This window comes from Crinia signifera, chromosome 2, assembly GCF_055691185.1.
Source record: "Crinia signifera chromosome 2, ASM5569118v1, whole genome shotgun sequence".
NCBI lineage: Eukaryota > Metazoa > Chordata > Amphibia > Anura > Myobatrachidae > Crinia > Crinia signifera.
The window spans coordinates 113,323,539-113,343,774 of NC_139218.1; the positions used below are offsets into that span (position 1 = coordinate 113,323,539).

Consider the following 20,236-nt stretch of genomic DNA (forward strand, 5'->3'; position numbering starts at 1 on the left):
CCTTGTGAAAATGAAAAATTTTGAGCCAGAAGTACATTTTTGTGTAAAAAAATGTAATTTTTCATTTTCACAGCCCAGTTGTACCAAAATTGGTGAAACCCCTGGGGGTTTGAAATGTACACTATACCCCTAGATGAATTCCCTGAGGGGTGTAGTTTGCAAAATGGGGTCACTTGTGGGGGGGTTCCACTGTATTGGCAATGCAACATAGCACCCACCATTCATTCCACCAAAATCTGTGCTGCCAAATCCAAAAATCACTCCTTCCCTTCTGAGTCCTGCTATGCGCCCCACTGGTATTTTTTGGTCACATGTGAGGCATTGCCGTACTCGGGAGAAATGGGGGCACAGATTTTGTGGTGCTTTGTCTCCTTCATTCCTTGTGAAAATGAAAAATTTTGAGCCAGAACTGCATTTTTGTGTAAAAAAATGTAATTTTTCATTTTCACTGCCCAGTTGTATCAAAATTGGTGAAACCCCTGGGGGTTTGAAATGTACACTATACCCCTAGATGAATTCCCTGAGGGGTGTACTTTGCAAAATGGGGTGACTTGTGGGGGGGTTCCACTGTATTGGTGCAACATAGCACCCACCATGTATTCCACCAAAATCTGTGCTGCAAAATCCAAAAATCACTCCTTCCCTTCTGAGTCCTGCCATGCGCCCAACTGGTATTTTTTGGTCACATGTGAGGCATTGCCGTACTCGGGAGAAATTGGGGCACAGATTTTGGGGTGCTTTGTCTCCTTCATTCCTTGTGAAAATGAAAAATTTTGAGCCAGAACTGCATTTTTGTGTAAAAAAATGTAATTTTTCATTTTCACTGCCCAGTTGTATCAAAATTGGTGAAACCCCTGGGGGTTTGAAATGTACACTATACCCCTAGATGAATTCCCTGAGGGGTGTAGTTTGCAAAATGGGGTGACTTGTGGGGGGGTTCCACTGTATTGGTGCTTTGGGAGTCTTGATAATGCAACATGGCACCCACCATTCATTCCACCAAAATCTGTGCTGCAAAATCCAAAAATCACTCCTTCCCTTCTGAGTCCTGCCATGCGCCCAACTGGTATTTTTTGGTCACATGTGAGGCATTGCCGTACTCGGGAGAAATTGGGGCACAGATTTTGGGGTGCTTTGTCTCCTTCATTCCTTGTGAAAATGAAAAATTTTGAGCCAGAACTGCATTTTTGTGTAAAAAATGTAATTTTTCATTTTCACTGCCCAGTTGTATCAAAATTGGTGAAACCCCTGGGGGTTTGAAATGTACACTATACCCCTAGATGAATTCCCTGAGGGGTGTACTTTGCAAAATGGGGTGACTTGTGGGGGGGTTCCACTGTATTGGTGCTTTGGGAGTCTTGCTAATGCAACATGGCACCCACTATTCATTCCACCAAAATCTGTGCTGCCAAATCCAAAAATCACTCCTTCCCTTCTGAGTCCTGCCATGCGCCCAACTGGTATTTTTTGGTCACATGTGAGGCATTGCCGTACTCGGGAGAAATTGGGGCACAGATTTTGGGGTGCTTTGTCTCCTTCATTCCTTGTGAAAATGAAAAATTTTGAGCCAGAACTGCATTTTTGTGTAAAAAAATGTAATTTTTCATTTTCACTGCCCAGTTGTATCAAAATTGGTGAAACCCCTGGGGGTTTGAAATGTACACTATACCCCTAGATGAATTCCCTGAGGGGTGTACTTTGCAAAATGGGGTGACTTGTGGGGGGTTCCACTGTATTGGTGCAACATAGCACCCACCATTTATTCCACCAAAATCTGTGCTGCAAAATCCAAAAATCACTCCTTCCCTTCTGAGTCCTGCCATGCGCCCAACTGGTATTTTTTGGTCACATGTGAGGCATTGCCGTACTCGGGAGAAATTGGGGCACAGATTTTGGGGTGCTTTGTCTCCTTCATTCCTTGTGAAAATGAAAAATTTTGAGCCAGAACTGCATTTTTGTGTAAAAAAATGTAATTTTTCATTTTCACTGCCCAGTTGTATCAAAATTGGTGAAACCCCTGGGGGTTTGAAATGTACACTATACCCCTAGATGAATTCCCTGAGGGGTGTACTTTGCAAAATGGGGTGACTTGTGGGGGGGTTCCACTGTATTGGTGCTTTGGGAGTCTTGCTAATGCAACATGGCACCCACTATTCATTCCACCAAAATCTGTGCTGCCAAATCCAAAAATCACTCCTTCCCTTCTGAGTCCTGCCATGCGCCCAACTGGTATTTTTTGGTCACATGTGAGGCATTGCCGTACTCGGGAGAAATTGGGGCACAGATTTTGGGGTGCTTTGTCTCCTTCATTCCTTGTGAAAATGAAAAATTTTGAGCCAGAACTGCATGTTTGTGTAAAAAAATGTAATTTTCCATTTTCACATCCCAGTTGTACCAAAATTGGTGAAACCCCTGGGGGTTTGAAATGTACACTATACCCCTAGATGAATTCCCTGAGGGGTGTAGATTGCAAAATGGGGTGACTTGTGGGGGAGGTTCCTAACTTTTAGCACTTATGGTGCCTAGAAACCTACATGGTGCCTAAAAAAAAATCTCATAAAAAGGAGGCTCCAAAATCAAGTAGGTGCTCCTTCTATTATGAAGCCTGTGGTTTGGTCAACGTGCACACTAGGGCCACATATAGGATATTTTTGAAAACAAAAGAATTGGGGGAATCAATTTTTAGTCACATTTCTCTAGTAAAATCTACTGTATTCGTTAGAAAAATGTATTAAAATTGAAACTCTGCAAAAAAAAAGAAATTTTGAAATTTCACCTACACTTTGTTTTAATTCCTGTGAAACACCTAAAGGGTTAACAAACTTCCAAACTGCTGTTTTGAATACTGTGAGGGGTGCAGTTTTTGAAATGGCATCATTTATGGGGGTGTCTCACATACAAGTCCCTCAAAGTCACATCAGAACTGAACTTGTCCCTAAAAAAATCAGTGTTTGAAATTTTCTTGAAAATTTGAGAATTTGCTAGTCATATTTGAAGCCTCCTAGTGTCCAAAAAAATGAAAAGGAAGTTGAAATAATGATTGCTACATAAAGTAGACATATGGTCTTTGTTAGTTATTAACTATTTTGAGTGGTATGATTATTTGTCTCACAAGCAGAAAATGTGACATTTTGCATATTGCTAAATTTTCCATTTTTTCACGATATTTTGGTATTTTTCACAAAAAAACACAGACTGTATCGACCCAAATTTACCACTAACTTGAAGTACAATGTGTCACGAAAAAACAATCTCAAAATCACTGGGATAAGTAAAAGCAAAAAAAAGTTATCCCCACTTAAGTGAGACATGTCAGATTTGAAAAAAAGGGCTCTGTCATGAAGGCACAAACTGGCTCTGTCATGAAGGGGTTAACAGGTTCTAGCTGTAGCCGAAAGTGCCTAAAGATCAAAAAGCATCTCAACAGGGAAGGTTTTGCAGGCATGGCCCTCTAGCTGTTGTGAAACTACAAGTCCCATCATTCCTCGCCACAGTTTTGCTATTAGGGAACGCAAAAACTATGGCAAAGCATGCTGGGATGTGTAGTTTCATAACAGCTGGAGGGTCACAGTTTGTTCACTCCTGGTTTAAGGTCTGAGACAAATTACATCAATGGTCCCTTTATACTGCTACTGTATGAGGGGTAATGTTGAATAGCTTCTAAAAACTAAGGTGATGGCTGCTATGGGCTACAATCAGATTATATTTCTCTATTGCTTCTTAGAGGATGATTGGTTGCTATGGGAAACATCACCTATTTTCATTTTTAGAAGCTTTGGTAAATTTAACCCTGAGAATAATGCAAAGTAAATTCAAGCAGTATCTCTGGTAAAATGCATTGTGAGTCCCTTACAGGTTTTGCACAGTAGAGGTCATTTCAAGACCGTTCTATAGCTTGTAGCTATAGACACAGACTTGGACTAAAATTAAAGCTTTGGTTAATGTTAGGTCCGGGGGGGGGGGGGTTAAAGGTAAGGGCATGTTCAGATATGTAAGGGATAAGAATACCAGAACATATTACTAAAGCCCACCTGAGCGCACACAGTTTTAGCAGTATTTTATTGTTAGCCCTCTGCTTTAAGAAAGTGAAAATAAGTGGGACTGTAAGCACTTTGGGGCAGATGTATGTACTAGCGGTAAGTGCATTTCTGCACTTAACACCAGTTAACTGGAGGGAATTACATTTTTGCAGCTGTACTAAAAGTGCACATAACATGCGCTAGGGACAGCCCGCTGAGTAATGCTCGGCGGGCCGGTACCCTGCAATAACCCCATTAGCGGCCGGGGCGATGTTTGAACAGCCACCTAGGCGTTAAATCACCCCAGGCGCATCGCCAACTCAGGCTAGTGTTGTCCTATCCCCACTGCGGGTACAATGCTGGCTCTGGGCTGCTCTGGAGATCTCGCGATAAGTGAGATCTCGTGCATGCCCAGAGAGCTGGCCAGTGGGGAGAGAATGTTTTGTTTTTTAAACGGGCTTGTGCAGCGTTGTGGGGGCGCCGATAAGGAGAGCCGTTAACTGTGGGCATAAAGGCTCTCCTTATTGATAAGACTTGTCCCTTCCCATATAAAAGTAGCAGAAATTTACAAAAGGCTGGGAAACAGGATAGAGAATATCATGCCTTTTATCATAGCCTTATTTGACCTCCCGAGAAGTTCTTGCGACCACCAGAGAACCCCACTGCACAAATCAAATATCGGTCTGTGGGCCTATTTGTCCTGAATTGTTTTAGGGCATATTACCCAAAAACATATATAGGGTTTCTCTGGTACTCTCCCTAGCAATAGCCAACGTGCATTCATGATCACAGTAGATGGTGCATGTGCTGGAGTCTCGGCACAGGAGTGAAGAGAACACCAATGGAATGCGCCACCTTTCCCTGATGGTGCTTGTTATATATGGGCAATATAAATGCATACTGCATTGCGATTGTGAGTCCTAATAACACACCCAGATCACAATACAAATGTGCTTGTTGATAAATGATTTGCCCCATATTGTCAAACTCGTGCGCACCGGTTTTTTTTGTAATTGAGATTTGCCTCCTTTAAATAATGTGCTGCAGTGGAAGCCAACAAGACAATACTATACAGCAGAAAGTGATGTTTTTAATACCCGTATCTCCCACATCATTTAATCTATACATGGATAACTTCATTTGATGCAGTTGCTTATCAATTTGGGCTGTGTTATTCTTATGCTGCTTATGTATTTTATTTTCAATTGCAAGCTTCATCATGAATAGTACAACTTTTTGCTGTTTTGGAAAGACGGAATCATACTTTTATCAAAAACCGTAGTATTTCATGGTTTGATTTGTTCCAAAGATGTATGCAGATGTTGTAACAAGAAGGGTTGATAATCACTTACTATAGTTTGCACATGATCGTGGCATGAGTGTATTTTTAAAAACCGAAGCTTGATGTTCTAGATTCTGAAGGCAACGCATTACATTTGGCCTTTGTTTTAGTGTGAATGAGGTTCTTAGGATTTTATTTATTTATTTATTTTGGGATGGGGTTAGGTTTTATTGTTGACCCTGTTTTTTGATTTAGTATGCTTACTTATTTGTTTTTTATACACCTACTTTGCATAATATAACAAATACAAGTCTCTGTTTCAAGGTTATGAACATTATTCTATTGTACGAGTATTAACACAAACATCGGAGAAGATTTTCATCCTGGAAACATTATTTATTACCAGTTATTTATATAGCGCTTTACAGAGGATATTTTGAATATTCACATCAATCCCTGCCCCAGTGGAGCTTACAATCTATATTCTATAAGACATGTACATGCAAACACAGACATTCTAGGGTTAATTTTGTGGCCGCCAATTAACCTGCCAGTATATTTTTGTATAGTGGGAGGAAACGAGTGCCCAGAGGAAACCCAAGCAAGCACAGGGAGAATATACAAACGTTGCACAGTTAGAGCCATGGTGGGAATTGAGCCCATGACCTCAGCGCTGTGAGGCAGTAATGCTAACCATTACACCATCCGTGAAACATAATTAGCATTATACGGTGAATATGAATTAATGGAAAACAATTCTCACACAATAGCACTAAAGCTGGGTACCATTAGCCAACGATCAGTAACAATAGATTTGTGCATATCAGCTTATTTCAGACCTGACCACAAAGCACCTTTTATCTCAAATGGACAAAACCATGCTGCACTGCAGGTGGGGCAAATGTAGAGAGAGATTTAGATTTGGGTGAGTTTTTTTTTTTTTTGTTTCTGTAGGTGTGGATTAATAGGGCAAAAGGCAGATACAGGAAAAAGTTGACATGAGTTTTTCACAGGTTTTTTGGTATCTGTTGACATTTATCACCATGATCACCATATTTGTGACCGCGTCGCCTTTCAAGGCTCGCTGCTCTCACCAGCACCTTTTGTTTTTGTCCTATATAGGCAGTTTTCTGCTCCTGAATCCTTTTATCTTCCCTCATAAATTGTGCCTGTTGCCCAAACACTACTGCAAAGACCACTACTATCTGGTACAGCTTCTTAATCTCATACTCCTAATAATAAACAGCCCAGGGAGATTTTGCTGGTGGGAAGTGCATGCCAGAGAACCAATGGGACGCCAATAACAGTTGCTACAGGCATTTAGCTTGTTGCCATTATTAGCAACCTAAATATGCCGAGGGCTGCAACAGCAGAAAAACAAATTATGTAAGTACAGTTATGAGTGGGTGAGGCTGGAGAAAGTGGAGGGGAAGTTAAAAAAATGGTCTGGGTTAGGGTAAAAAAGAAGCGTTGGGTTGTAGCAAAAAAAAAAATGAAGGTTAGCAGGAAAGTCTGGTTAGTCAAGATAGGGTGTCAAATGTGAGGAGCAGTTCAGCAAGAGTTAAAAAGGAGGCATAGGTCAGAGGCAGGACAATAGTCAAACCGAAGTGTGTATGAGTAGTTTAGTGATGTATAAACAGGAAGCATTTGTAATACCCCTTAAGATTCACATTAAACCTGGGTCGCCCATTATACAGAGGATGAGCTACCCTTCTTATTAACCGGGTCGAAATGCCGGGTTGATCGACCCAGATTATTTGGTGTGATCCGTTAACACCACACCTAGATCCGGGTTGACACGTCGCCAACCTGGGTCCGACTTGGGTTATTTGTGAGATGTGAAGGGGGTACAAGTGTGGGTAAGTGGCTTTAATTGAATTTCCTAGGGAAAAGTTCCTCAATTCCAGTCCTCAAGTACCACCATCAGGTCATATAATCTGTATTTCTTTAATCATTCAAATCTATTTCCTTGCATCCATACTGAATGACAGTCTGGTTCTGTTTAGGGATGACCATTGATGATTCAATATCATCAATGGTTTAGGGCCGATGTAGAGTACTTTTGCCATCGATGGGGGAGAACCAGATGGTTTACCTTTATCGATGACACAGTAAAAAAAAAAATGGATGACCATCGATAGGTAAAACATTAATGGTCCTCCATTGCATAGTTTAACACCATCGATGGCCAGTTGTAGTATTGGCAACAATGGCCATCACTACTTCTGTTTGGAGAGCGGGTAGTGGGCAGGAAGGAAGCAGCAGGGTAATTATATGTTAGTTTGGCGCCCACTATAGTAAGTACGCTCATACCCCCACTATCCATGTCGGCATGGAGTTGATTTTATATAGTGTGGCGAGCGGATGCGTAAAACTAAGCATATAGCTTAGTGGGCGCCCAACTAACCTATAAGTACCAGCAGCAGTAATTGTATCTCCAAACACAGCTTAATGTGAACATCCAAGCACAATATGTGTTTCTGGCCATTATACGTTGGATGTCAAGTATACCACTCAGGGATGCTGATTTATGTACACTTACCACACAATAAGGAACGTTCACTATCTCAAAGTATCCATCCAAAGGGTAATGCAGTGGTTCCCAACCCTGGTCCTCAAGTGCACGTTTTCCAGGTCACCCCTGCCGGGTGCACTCATTCAGGCACATTTGAAAAGATCCACAGGTGGAGCTAATTATAGCACTTGTCATTCTGTGTGGTTGGGAACCACTGTTCTAGGGGAACATTTACAAAAATAGTTTTTGTTTGAGATTAAAACCGCTATCCATCATTGGAATACAGTAAATTTGTTCACGACCAAATTATTAAGGAGGAGATGTATGGCACATGACAGGAACTCTGGGGTAGATTTATTATAGCAGCGCTAAAAGCGCCGCTATAACACTTCCTGCTTCGCCTCAGTAGCGAGGCGAAGCAGGAGGGGAGAGCGGCAAGATCTACTAAAATATTGCTGCCGAAGCGGGGGAGCGCTAACTCCCCCCTCCGGTGATGCCTCCTCCACCTGACAGCGTGTCAGTTAACACTGAAGCGCTGTCTGCTTCTCCCCGGCCGGCTGGACTGCGTGGGATCTCGCTACTCACGCGAGATAGGGGTAGTGGGATTAGGCATTAAGGAGGGGTTAGTTAAGGGGGCGGGATACATGGGGTTTGGTTTAGGATGGGTCAAGTATACTTACCTGTCCCCCAGTCAGGATTCCCTCCTTTAGGCTCCCAGCATCCGCATCCTGACTGTTGGCCACCCATATGTATCCCCTTCATACAGTTCATTTGATCTTGTCTACATAAGGGCCACTTTCAAAAATCTAAAGGGTAAATTTACTAAAGCTTCTAAAAATGAAAAGTGGGGATGATGTTCACAGAAACCAATAGATATGATTGGTTGCTGTGGGCAACCACTTTTCCCTTTTAGAAGCTTCAGTAGCGCTGATTGCTTCAAGTGTTACAAGGGAGGAATCTATGTATTAATATCTCATATGTCAGAATAATATGTACCCCCTCAGCGGTGATCCCCACCAGAGAGCACAGTGCACCAGCCCAGAGCTGCCCCTAACAAAAACTATGGGAACAGTCAGTGCTATGGACTGTTTGTGCTGTTATGGATTACTGTGCCCCACAGTAGTGCAGCAGATTTGGAGCTAAATTGCATAGTGAAAACTTTTTCTGCTTTTGTTTGTAACAATAATACAAAAAAACACATTAAAAATGCAATGTAAAAAAATCCCAAGGGGGTTGGGGTTATGGGAAACCAGAGATATCAATGTACCAGGCACCAACCCTGGTTGCAATGGGGTTATGTAAAGTCCCAGAATTTTTTTTTTAAAGTGACCAAGAATTATTGCCCCAAAAGCAGGCATTATATAGAATTGTGCGTAGACTAAATAAATCAAAATGACGATCCTAACCTCTGTGAAAATCAGGACTCGTACTGACCCCATATAAGTAAACTACCTATTATTCCAAAAGTGGTAAAATCAATACATTTTAACTGTAGGGAGCCAATTTATCATTAATTGCACTTTCAATGTGATCTGGACATGATAATAGAGTCCAGGATCCCATAACAAAATGTGATGACATTGGGTGAATGTATTATCATGCACCCATAGGGTTTTTGGCAAAGCCCTGCAACGTTCTGCAAGTGCTGCTCGCATGCACAGTCCTGCTTACCACACATGCGGAGCATCTATTGTTGGCCCAGGTTTTTGTGTGAACCTTCTGGAACTACAGATGCGATGTGTAGCCCATAGGCTACAATGTGCTGCCATCATCTTCAGATGGCCGTGGGGGCACTGGCATACCAATGCTACCACAGTCCAAGCGGTGAATTATTCCATGCTTTCTGGCCTCCTGCATGGAATCTGCTGAAAACGGCCACCGCCTTTGAGGAGACACGTGCTAGAGGTCCTACTGGATCTCTAGCACCTGTCAGGGGAGCGCAGCTAATATAGATTTACCTGGAAGTGGCAGATTCCAGGAATGCTTGCACACTTAATATTTACAGTTAACCCCCGAAACAGGTGTTTTGGGAGATTAAGTCTCAAATATGCAAAAGTGGGCCACTTCGGCAATACTGTACCTTTTCCAATATTGAAGATCTTCACTTAACTTCGTTCAGTATCAATAAATCAAAGGTAGAATCCTGAAAACACTGGTTTTGGTTGATAGAGCTACAGTGCAGTGTCTAGATCGACAGTCAATAAGTCTACCCCAAAAGATTGACATGCAATAGGTTGACAGGGTCAAAAGGTAGACAGATGACAATGTCAACATGAGTTTTTCACGATTTTCTGTTTAAACCAGCTTGTTCTGACTTTACCATTCATGTTGACATAAAAGGAGAATATGAGAGCACGCCAAGCCCACTAGCCATGCGTGGGAACATATCACACTAATTGGGTGTCCATGTCGACTGTTGTTGACATTGACAACATTTTAAAAAAACCTCATGTCAACATTTTGTTCCTGTTGACGTATTTCATGCTGACCTATTGACTGTCTGTCTAATAATCCACACCTGAAAAACATCCCTACCCTACAAAAAAGAATACAAGCGACCTTCCCCATGTATTAATGATGTCCATCACACAATGATATGGAATTCACAGGGACTCCCCTTCCTGGCAGCCATTATGGGAAATCACTTAGGATTGGACACAGCTGAAGGGGAGTTCTAGGAATCCCCTCTTCCTCCCCCTAATAGTACACGTTTTCTGTAGAACTGAAAATACAAATGTTACAGTGCAGCAATTGTGAAGATTAGGGGCAGGATTTAAGCACAAAAACTGGCTGTTATACAACAGTAAACAAGGTATTTAATACAGCTACTACAAGGAGAGTCTTTGTTGGACATAATCCTGCAGACGGTCTTTCAGTGAATACAACTATGTGTAATCATAAAGGACTTTTTACAGTGTTTTGTCAATGAACTTGAGGAAGAAACAACTTTCTTGCAGGAAGTTCAGTTCCAGGACTCCAAGAAAGCAAACGGCAGAAGTCTCCAGGTCATGGCAGATGAGACAGCCTCTGCCAGTAAGCCTCTATCGCTGTCATTCTCCGGCAGTGGGTTTTTATCTTTGTATCAGATCGGAGCAGTAAAAGCACTTCTAGAGCTGGCCCCTGAACTAGTGAAGTCTGCTCCTAAGGTTTACGGAGCCTCAGCAGGATCTCTTGTTGCAGCAGCTGTAGTCTTCAACGTGGATCTAGGTAAGCAATGCACTACTACTACTACTACTGTATATTATGGCATGTAACTAATCTTATTACATTGCATAGTATTTTAGGAAATAGACCGGTGACAGTGTGATGTCTGTTGTTATTCTGCTGATTTAGCTTACTTCTGCTTAGTGCTACTCAACCTGGGGAGCCCATAGATCTGACACACAAGTTGCACACTGACTGGGTTAGACAGTGTTTGCTAGGTGAATGAAACTGAACAGTTGTGTAGCAAAATCCCAGTATATTACCATGTCAATTAATCATTTATAGTTTTAGGTTTATTGCTAAATGCATCATATGAGTGCTACAATTTGCATTACTGTATGTCTCTTTAAAGAGAAATTACATTTAAAACACCTAATCCTTAATATTGTCATATATTAGCCATGAAGGTAAATCATATAGTTCAGTGTTTACCTGACATTCTCCTACAGCTCTGTTATAAAGCCTTACTTTGTTATTCCCATATCGTTAGTGTGCTCAGAAGCAATGTGCGGGAATGGGCAAAAACCAGAACTGGACCTGACGGGCTCTATTCATCAAACTCTGCCATTCTGGAGATTTTGGTGTTCCATCCAGCCGTGCCTGTGATACCTGTCACCAGGGAAACACAGGAGGAAGTGATTACAGCCTCCCTGTATCATACCTCCCAACATGACCCTTTCCAGGAGGGACACAATGCTCTGTTCCTGGACTTTCTTGCCCGGGCCGTGACAGTTGCCAAGGTGAGGCTAAAGCCCAGTTCAAAATTCAAATAGGGGAGCAACACCAACTGCTACCCCAAACACTGTTAAATATCACCAGCTGGGACTTACTTGCAGCTGGAGCAGCTCCCCTATTTGAGTTTTGGACTGTACCACAGCCCCACTTCTGCAACTGCCATTTGCAACTAGGTCCAGGAATAGAGCATGTTGTCCCCCCAACTGGACAGGGTATGATGACTGGAGCCTGTCTGGACAGTGGGTCCAGTCTGGTTCTGGCTTTTACCTATGGGATGTACAGTACGCAAATGGTTGGTACATTCCGCCCAGGGAGAGTTGGGACTGCTGCAGATACCTTGCTGGTTGTGATGTAAGCTGACACCAGTAGGTTGGAGTGCAACATCGGATTTGAGGGGATGTCGTGACAGGACCCATGCTTCGCTACAGAATGGGGATGGCAAATTAGAATTATAGTTGTTTGTTAATTTATGTTGGGTTGTGGAGGCGGGATGCAGTCATTTGGTCTACAGCATGATGGTCGACACCATTAGGGGTAGCCAACTCCAGTCCTCGAGAACTACCAAAGGTTAATGTTTTCCAGAGCTCCTCACAGAATCATAAGTGAAGTAATTAGCTCCACCTGTGGATCATTTAAAATGTGTTAGTGAGTAATGAGTGCAGCTGTGCAGCAGCTAGGTTGTCTGGTAAATGTGAACTGTTGGTAGCTCTTGAGGACTGGAGTTGGCTACCACTGTTCTAGGTCATTAGTTTGACAGGTCATTAGTTTGACAGTGTCTAGGTCGACATGGGGTTTTTCACAGTTTTTTGAGCCGACAGTTGGTATTTCATGCCCTACCATCCACTAGGGCGTGGTGGGAGAATAAAATAGTGTGCCGACGCATAGCGAGCGATGCGGTGCACTTTAAACTTTGTCTATGTTGACTGTGTTGACATTCAGGTAAAAATAAAACATGTCGACCTTTTGACTGTCGACCTAGACATTGTCGAACTAATGAACTGTCGAACTAATGACCTTTTGACCTAGAACCATGTCAACCTTTTCGCATGTCGACCCAATGGTGTCGGCCATCATGCTGTAGACCAAATGATCCCAACAGCAGCAGTGAATGAGGCGTGGGGAAGGGCCCCCCTAGAGCCGCAATCTGACCACATTTGTTGTTAAACCCCATGTACTCTACCCCCTCTATGCTATAGTATATCTTGCTTCCCCGACCCACTTAGTGTAGTGGCCGGACGCCTTTTTGGGCCCCCAAAGGACCCTTCTCTTCCCACTATACAGCTCTCAGTCTGTGGCTTTCTGCTGTCTCCATTCCCCTCCTCACATCATGTGAAATCATCAATTTATTTACAGTTTCTTATATAGCGAATACCATTATGCATCTCTTGATATACTCTGTTCTGCTGGGGGACCCTGCTACTGCCACTATAAAATTGTGTGGGTTTGTGTTATCACCATTCCTCTCCTCACATCATGTCACTGTCCCTGTCAGATGCAGCCCTGTCATTACTGACATATCATGCATGTCCTGATATGGTATGTGCTGCTGCCCCACCCCTAGGGGTGCTAGAGGTGTGTTACCCCCACAGTGTTTGTTCCCAAATTTTAAATAATATGTGTGCAAAGTTTGTTGTAAATTGCTGCATGCATTCCAGAGTTATGCAGTCTCCTGATATAATATGTGCTGCTGTTCCACCTCTAGTGGTGCTAGTGGTGTCTTACCCCCACAGTGTTTGTTCCCAAATTTTAAATAATATGTGTACCAAGTTTTGTGTGAATTGCTGCAGCCATTCCGGAGTTATGCTGGCTCCTGATATACTCTGTGCTGCTGTCCCACCCCTAGGGGTGTAATTTAATTTAAAAGATTTTTTTTAGTTGCCTCGGCCGTGTTTTAATATGCTTGTATGTAAAATTTCACGATCTTCGCTTGTAAACTGTGGGTTTGTATAGAAAGACAGAAGGGGGGTGTCATTTAAACAAAATTGCATCATCGTGGACCCAAAACAATGTAGAGGTTAAAGACCTGGGACGTGATGTTTCAACCTTGTCTAAAACCCCTTTCATATTATTGCAAAGCTGGGTCTGGTGTTTTCACATTATATAGAGGGCAACCCGGGTTTAACCCTTCTGATAATGCTGCTTTCCCACAAACCTGCTTTGACCCGTTTTTTTAAACGGTTCTTTAAACGGGTCAAAGCAGGTTTAACCCCTTTCCCACTGCATGTAGTAAACGGTATATTATTGGTTAATTACCGTTTTTGTACCTTTCACATTGCACCCCTTGTGAAAGCTACAAAACGGTAATTAACCAATAATATACCCTCCCCTGGTACCTGCCCTGTGCCCACCCTGAGGGTGGGCACAGGGCAGGTACCAGGGGAGGGGGAAGTAGTGTGGGATTTTAAATACTGTTTAAGAGGCATTCCCACTGCCTAAAACGGTATTTAAACGTGTAGGACTCTGCTTTTTAAACGGGTTGAAATACCGGTTAAATCAACTCTGGCGCTTTCCCACTGCAGCCTTAAACGGTAAATAGTGGGGAAAAAATGTCAATTTACCGTTTAAGAGCTGCAGTGGGAAAGGGGCATAACCCAGGTCGAACTGCCGGGTCCGAGGTACGATGTGGAAGGGGTATAGGAGGGACCTGACCACTAAATACACCTCTAGATCTAATAGAATCTAAGAGGTCTAAAAGCTGACCTCTGACACCCTACTGTGGTACAAAGTATTTTAACCCTTTCCCTATTTCTCTTAACCATATCCCACCCATCTTACAGCTTAACCCTAACCCCAAGGCTAGTGCTTACCTTTGGGGAATTTGGAAAATCTGATCATTGGGATTCTGCTGGCGGTATCCAACTGCCGAGATCCTCACCAGATCCCTTCATTGGCCCTAGCTTGGTCCATGGATTAACCAGTCCACTCTGTATACTTCTGAATGGCAAGGCTGATTAGCTGTCAGTTACTGCCACTGTGATTGTTTTCATAGAGAAGCAAGACAATATGGTGAACCTCTTTGACTGGGTTGGGATCGTTGGGTCGACCATCACCAGGTCGACATGGGTCAAGGTCAACATGACATTATGTCGACATGGGCTAGGTCGACAGTCAAAAGGTCGACATGAAGTTTTTTACAGTTTTTTTTTACCCGAATGTCGACATGGACACAGTTTGAAGTGCACCGTATCCCCTCACTTTGCTCGCAATTATTCGACACACTATTTTATTCTCCCACCACACCCTAGTGGATGGTAGGGCATGAAATACTGCATGTCGGCTCAAAAAACAGTGAAAAAACCCTATGTCGACCTAATGCTTGTGTTGACCTAATGTCATGTTGACCTTGATCAATGTCGACGTTAACCTATGTTGACTTTGCTGCATGTCGACCTAGTGGTGTCGACCCAATTCTTGTCAACCTAGTTGTTGTAGACCTAATGACCGTATCCCCTTTGACTCAAGTCATTTTTGTATATTATTTAGCTCCATAATATACTGCTTTTCATATATTAATGACAAATAGTGGATTTGCTTCCCCTTTAAATATGTATTATCTGCGCGTGGCTGCCAAATTTAAAACAAATGAGTATGTTTCATTGACCCGAGTGTGGAAACAAATTGTAAACTACTGTAAAAGATGTTAATATAATAATGTTTACATAATGCATTCTTCCGAACTGACCCTTTCAACTAGTATCTTTCTGTGCTAATTTTTTTTCTTTTATACAGTATTTTGCAGATCTTGACATACACATAGCTCGTAGCATGTTTGGGTGTTCTTTCAGTTTTAATCAGTGTATCATAAGCCCAACAATAATGCCTCACCTCCCCCCCCCCCCCCTTCTGTCCTTTTCACTTGTACACCGTTATAGATATGCAGCGTTTTTCCAAATTTAGAGCTGTCCCTACCAGTGGTATAACTAGATATTTGCAGGCCCCATAGCAGAAGTATGTAAGGGCCCCAATGTGCCACCCAGTGGTGAAAAATGTTTATAGCACATGTTACATTGACAGGGAAGGTGGGCCGCTTTCAGCTGCGAACCCCATAGCAGCTGCACTCCCTGCACCTATGGCATACCCTCCAACTGTACCGATTTGTCCGGTACAGTTCCATTTTTTAATGTACCAGCAAAAAAACAAAGTGTACCGATTTACCGTTTTCCAGCCTGGTTCCAGGCGGTCTTTCTTCTTTTCCTGGTCGGCGATCTGCCCTGGCGGGTAGTAAACACTGTAATGTAGCTGTAGTCCTTTCACACCCGTTCCCAATGGTGCTTTGCGGATCCCGGCCAGCATGTGTCGCTCTGACGTCACGTGGCTCCGGTGCGGACCCTCCCGCACTCCTCCTCGTGCACCCACCGGCGCATGCGCTGTTGAGTATACAAGACGCTATGGAGGAGGATGACTTGGGAGCACCTGTGGTGGCTGGCGAGACACGGTGAGAGGGGAGCGTGGTTCAGCAGCACACAGTGAGTGGGCATACACACATATATATTCCGGTATGATATGTTGAACGTCAGTAGGTTTATTGGCATAATATTGCCTGCTGTCCTTTATTCCCAATCAAACTTTCCTTCTGTCACCAAGCTCACTTTAGGCTGTTATTAGGGCTAGGATACACCAGAAACATTCTAGGGGTCATACAGTGTTAATTCTCCAACTGAACCTGGAAGCTGTGATGTAATCTGTACTTTAGTTTCAACAGTATACCTGGCAGATCGCTCTCTCGCAGTAAAAACTCCTATCTTGGATGGGCAGTACCGTCTTTTAGGGTCCCATATATCAACACTGGCCCTCATTCTGGTTAACTCACGACCACCATGGCTGTCACCCAAATTCCCTGTGCTGTGCCCAGCCCTAGGTCCTCCATCAGCGTGTCTCACACTCTGGCGCTCACCTCCGCTCTTGTTCCTTGTCTTGGTGGGGTACATGTTCCCACACTGTCACCGCGTGGTGACAGTGGTGCTGTGTGCTCCGGTGCCATGCAGGGCATGAGTGGCGTGAGACATGAACCGCCATGTATGTTTGTGCCTGGTTAGGCCGCTGACTGAACGCCGGCAGCTGCGCACGCTCACTGCCGGCTGGATTCCGTCGCCTCCGCTGGCGGCCACCATCTTTCCGGATTCCTCCGCCTCTCCCTGTCAAATGGCTATCCAATAGCCGCGCAGCTCGCTATTTAAGTACTGACTGGCCGGGCAAGACCGGCAGTCAGTACAATGATGTCTATGCCTAAGCATCATTGATCTCTTCTGGCTCTGTAGTACTCACTACAATCCTGTGCCTCCGGTGAAGTGTTCAACTCCTGCTGATCGTCTCACTGCTCTCCCTGTGCACCAAGGAACCTGCTGCCGCCAATACGGACTGGACAAGGTTATCCCCCCAAAGGGGTATTATCTTTATCCTTATTCCCGACGGTTATTATCCACGGTCACTCCTGATTGCAGCTACGATCTAATCCAGCAAGGACAATAGACTTCTTCACTTATTCTTTATCCAATCCTTCAACCAATCATCCAATCCTTCAACCAATCATCCAACCCTTCAGCCAATTTTCCAATTCAATTCAACCAAGCCTCCAATATTCTTTCCAACTGCCAAGCATCTTCATATTCTACAATAAAGTATTACATTATTGACTTTTATCATCGCATAAACCTACAGTATACTATTTGTGCCATCATTAACAACTTGTACTGCAGTATCTTTATTAAACCAGATTTATATTATCTCATTTCTTCACTCCCTTCTGTCGTTGATGCAACAACCTTATATTAAAGCAACAACCGTTATACTCCAGCTGGTGCTTCACGAAATGTGGTCCGTTCAGAGCTGGAAATGACCGGAAGCGTAGGGGCTGACTGGTATATGAATTGGGATGCCCTGATAAGGCTACAACGCATAACCAGGAAGCACCCAGGACCACAAGGTAAAAAGCACTAGTCTTTATTTATACCACAGGTGGTACAGATGGTACTGGTGAGACTTGAGGAGAATATGAATGGCAACAATACAACAGGATTCAGTACCGTTAGATAAACATGAATAACAATAAGGTGCAGTTTATGAAAGAACAGCATGCTTGGTAGCAAATGGAGCAATGTAGCACACTGAGGAGTCCTAATTAGATGTGATAACAGATGAAGGACTGGCAATTGGTGCAGTGTGAGAACACTGAGGGAGTCCAGATAATAATAACAATAAGGTTCAAAAGATAAAGGGCTCTACGCGTTTCTTCATGGAAGGACCCACGTCTCCTTCAAGAGCATAAAGCAGAATCTGATGGTGGAACATAGATAGCGCTGAGGGTCACTGATGAACCTGGAGAGTTGTCAATGATGTAGGAGAATTACCGATGGTGGAAACCGATGATGAATATAGCAGGAGCTGAAGAATCACCAATGATACTGAAGAATAATCAATGGTGAATACCGATGATGGAACATCAATGGAGCTGAATAATTACCGATGGTGCTTGGAAGTCACCGATGGTGGAACTTCAATGGAGCCAGGCGAGCTGCAAATGTAGACTCACAAATATAAGTTAGTGGAGACTGACTTATATTTGCATGTGACCAGACGAAGACAGGACAGGCGGCTGACATCACACGACCCCCGGCACGTCCTCATTTACATAGGAACGCCCAGTGGTTGCATGGGAACGCCCATGAAACACTGCCACCGCCCCCTGTGTGAATGCCATGCCGACTGTGCAGGTCGGCGAAAGCATCTGCACATGCGCATATAACAATATGCGCAGTGCCAAACCATTGGTCCCCCTTGCGAACGTGCGGGAGACCGAATAAATCAGAATCAAGGCCAATATTTGTGGCTATGTCCCCGAAATCAAATATTTCCTGGTAATAGCCACAAATATTAAGTATCCCTGCAATGAAGGAGAGCTATTGCAGCAGGCATTTCTTTTTTTATTTTTATTTTTTATTGAGTTTTGACAAAATAAACATAGCGAAACATAAGCCCCATAAAGCTAGAACAGAGGCATCCTCGACATATGCTGGAAGCACAGATGAAATATAGGCAAATGTTACATATTCATACAGAAAAATAAAGGCATTAGGAGATAATTCAAACAGTGCAATGTATCCGCTCCCCCATTATCTGTGCCTCAAGACTGGTAGTCTAATCCCGAGGGCGCCATTTGGGTAAGACTATATAAATTTGTGCAAAATGTACATCAATACATTAGTCAGGATAAGGCAGCAGTTCCCAAACTTTTTTGAATCATGGCTCCCTAGAGTATCAAAAACATTTTCAAGGCACTCCTAGGCCAAATGTTTCTTATTGAGAATTTCAGGGAAAAAAAATATTCAGTACATTGTGATTATGTCACAGTTATGTGGTGAGGGACAGGATTTTCTTCTGTTTGTCCACATATGTTATGATTGGAAGCCACCAGCACTGGTTTTGCCTGTTACATTTCCCATTAATAATATGAATTGATCCTATTCCACGAACCCAAGGCACCCTTGCAAGTGTCCTGAGGCACTCCAGGGTGCCTAGGCACACAGAGCCTTATTCTAGTTCACTCTTTCTGACAAAATCCTTCTTAGATGGACAACACCATGTGCACTGCAGGTGGGGCAGAAGTTACTTGTGCAGAGAGAATTATATTTGGGTGGGGTTTTACTTCAAAGTGAGATCTATATTGCAGTGTAAAAATAAAGCAGCCAGTATATTCCCTGCACAGAAACAAAATAACTCACCGAAATCTAATTCTCTCTTTACATTTTACATCTGCCCCACCTGCAGTGCACATGGTTTTGTCCATCTAGGAAGGATTTTGTGAGAGAGACTGAACTAGAATAAGGCCCACAGTTTGGTAACCACTGTGATAAGGGTATAAGCTTCCACCTGTATAGTGGAGGACACAGAGAGCGTATATAAATAAAACTGCAAATAGATCAGTTCTACACAACACATATCGAAGCACCAGAATAGTAAAATAAAATATTAAATGAAAAACCAACACAATCCCATCCCAAAACTCCCCACCCTGTATAGCCTAGCCCCAAACTTTAGTTATACCTGGATCCCTTGAACTATTTTAACCTAACACATCTAAACTACTCTAACTACCTAATTGAATATCCCTAACCGACCACAAAAAGGTAAAGGTAAATGAGTGGTTTTAGCCATTAGTAGTTCAGAAAATATTAAGAAAGTAAAAAGAAACCAAAAAACAAACCCAAGTCAACCTCACTGTTAACTCCAATTAACACAACTATATCTACAATTCAAGCTTATAGAGGTGGACAGGAGCAGAGTATTTTGTATTTGTAGCACATAGAGAGTTGGAGATCAGTTATCGTCATACAAAACAGAGATCCAAAATATAAGGGAAGGGTAAGAGATGGAAACAAGAAAAATCAGAGGCATTGGTGCAATAAAAAAATAATTAGTCCGGCCAGTCTTCGATGTCAGTAGATGAATAAGTTGTGACACCTGGTTTTCCATCAACAGGATAAG

The 20,236-nt window shown here is 43.0% G+C and overlaps 1 protein-coding gene across 1 annotated transcript in view; it reads left to right on the forward strand.

Annotated features, from left to right (window-relative positions):
* Positions 1-10,461: 10,461 nt before the first annotated feature.
* Positions 10,462-20,236, forward strand: part of LOC146059981 (omega-hydroxyceramide transacylase-like) — a 38,118-nt gene continuing 28,343 nt past the window's right edge. Inside the window, exon 1 of the mRNA XM_083172725.1 lies at positions 10,462-11,023. Coding sequence (XP_083028851.1) covers positions 10,825-11,023 — 199 coding nt within the window. The 5' untranslated portion in view covers positions 10,462-10,824. The remainder of the gene's footprint in view (positions 11,024-20,236) is intronic.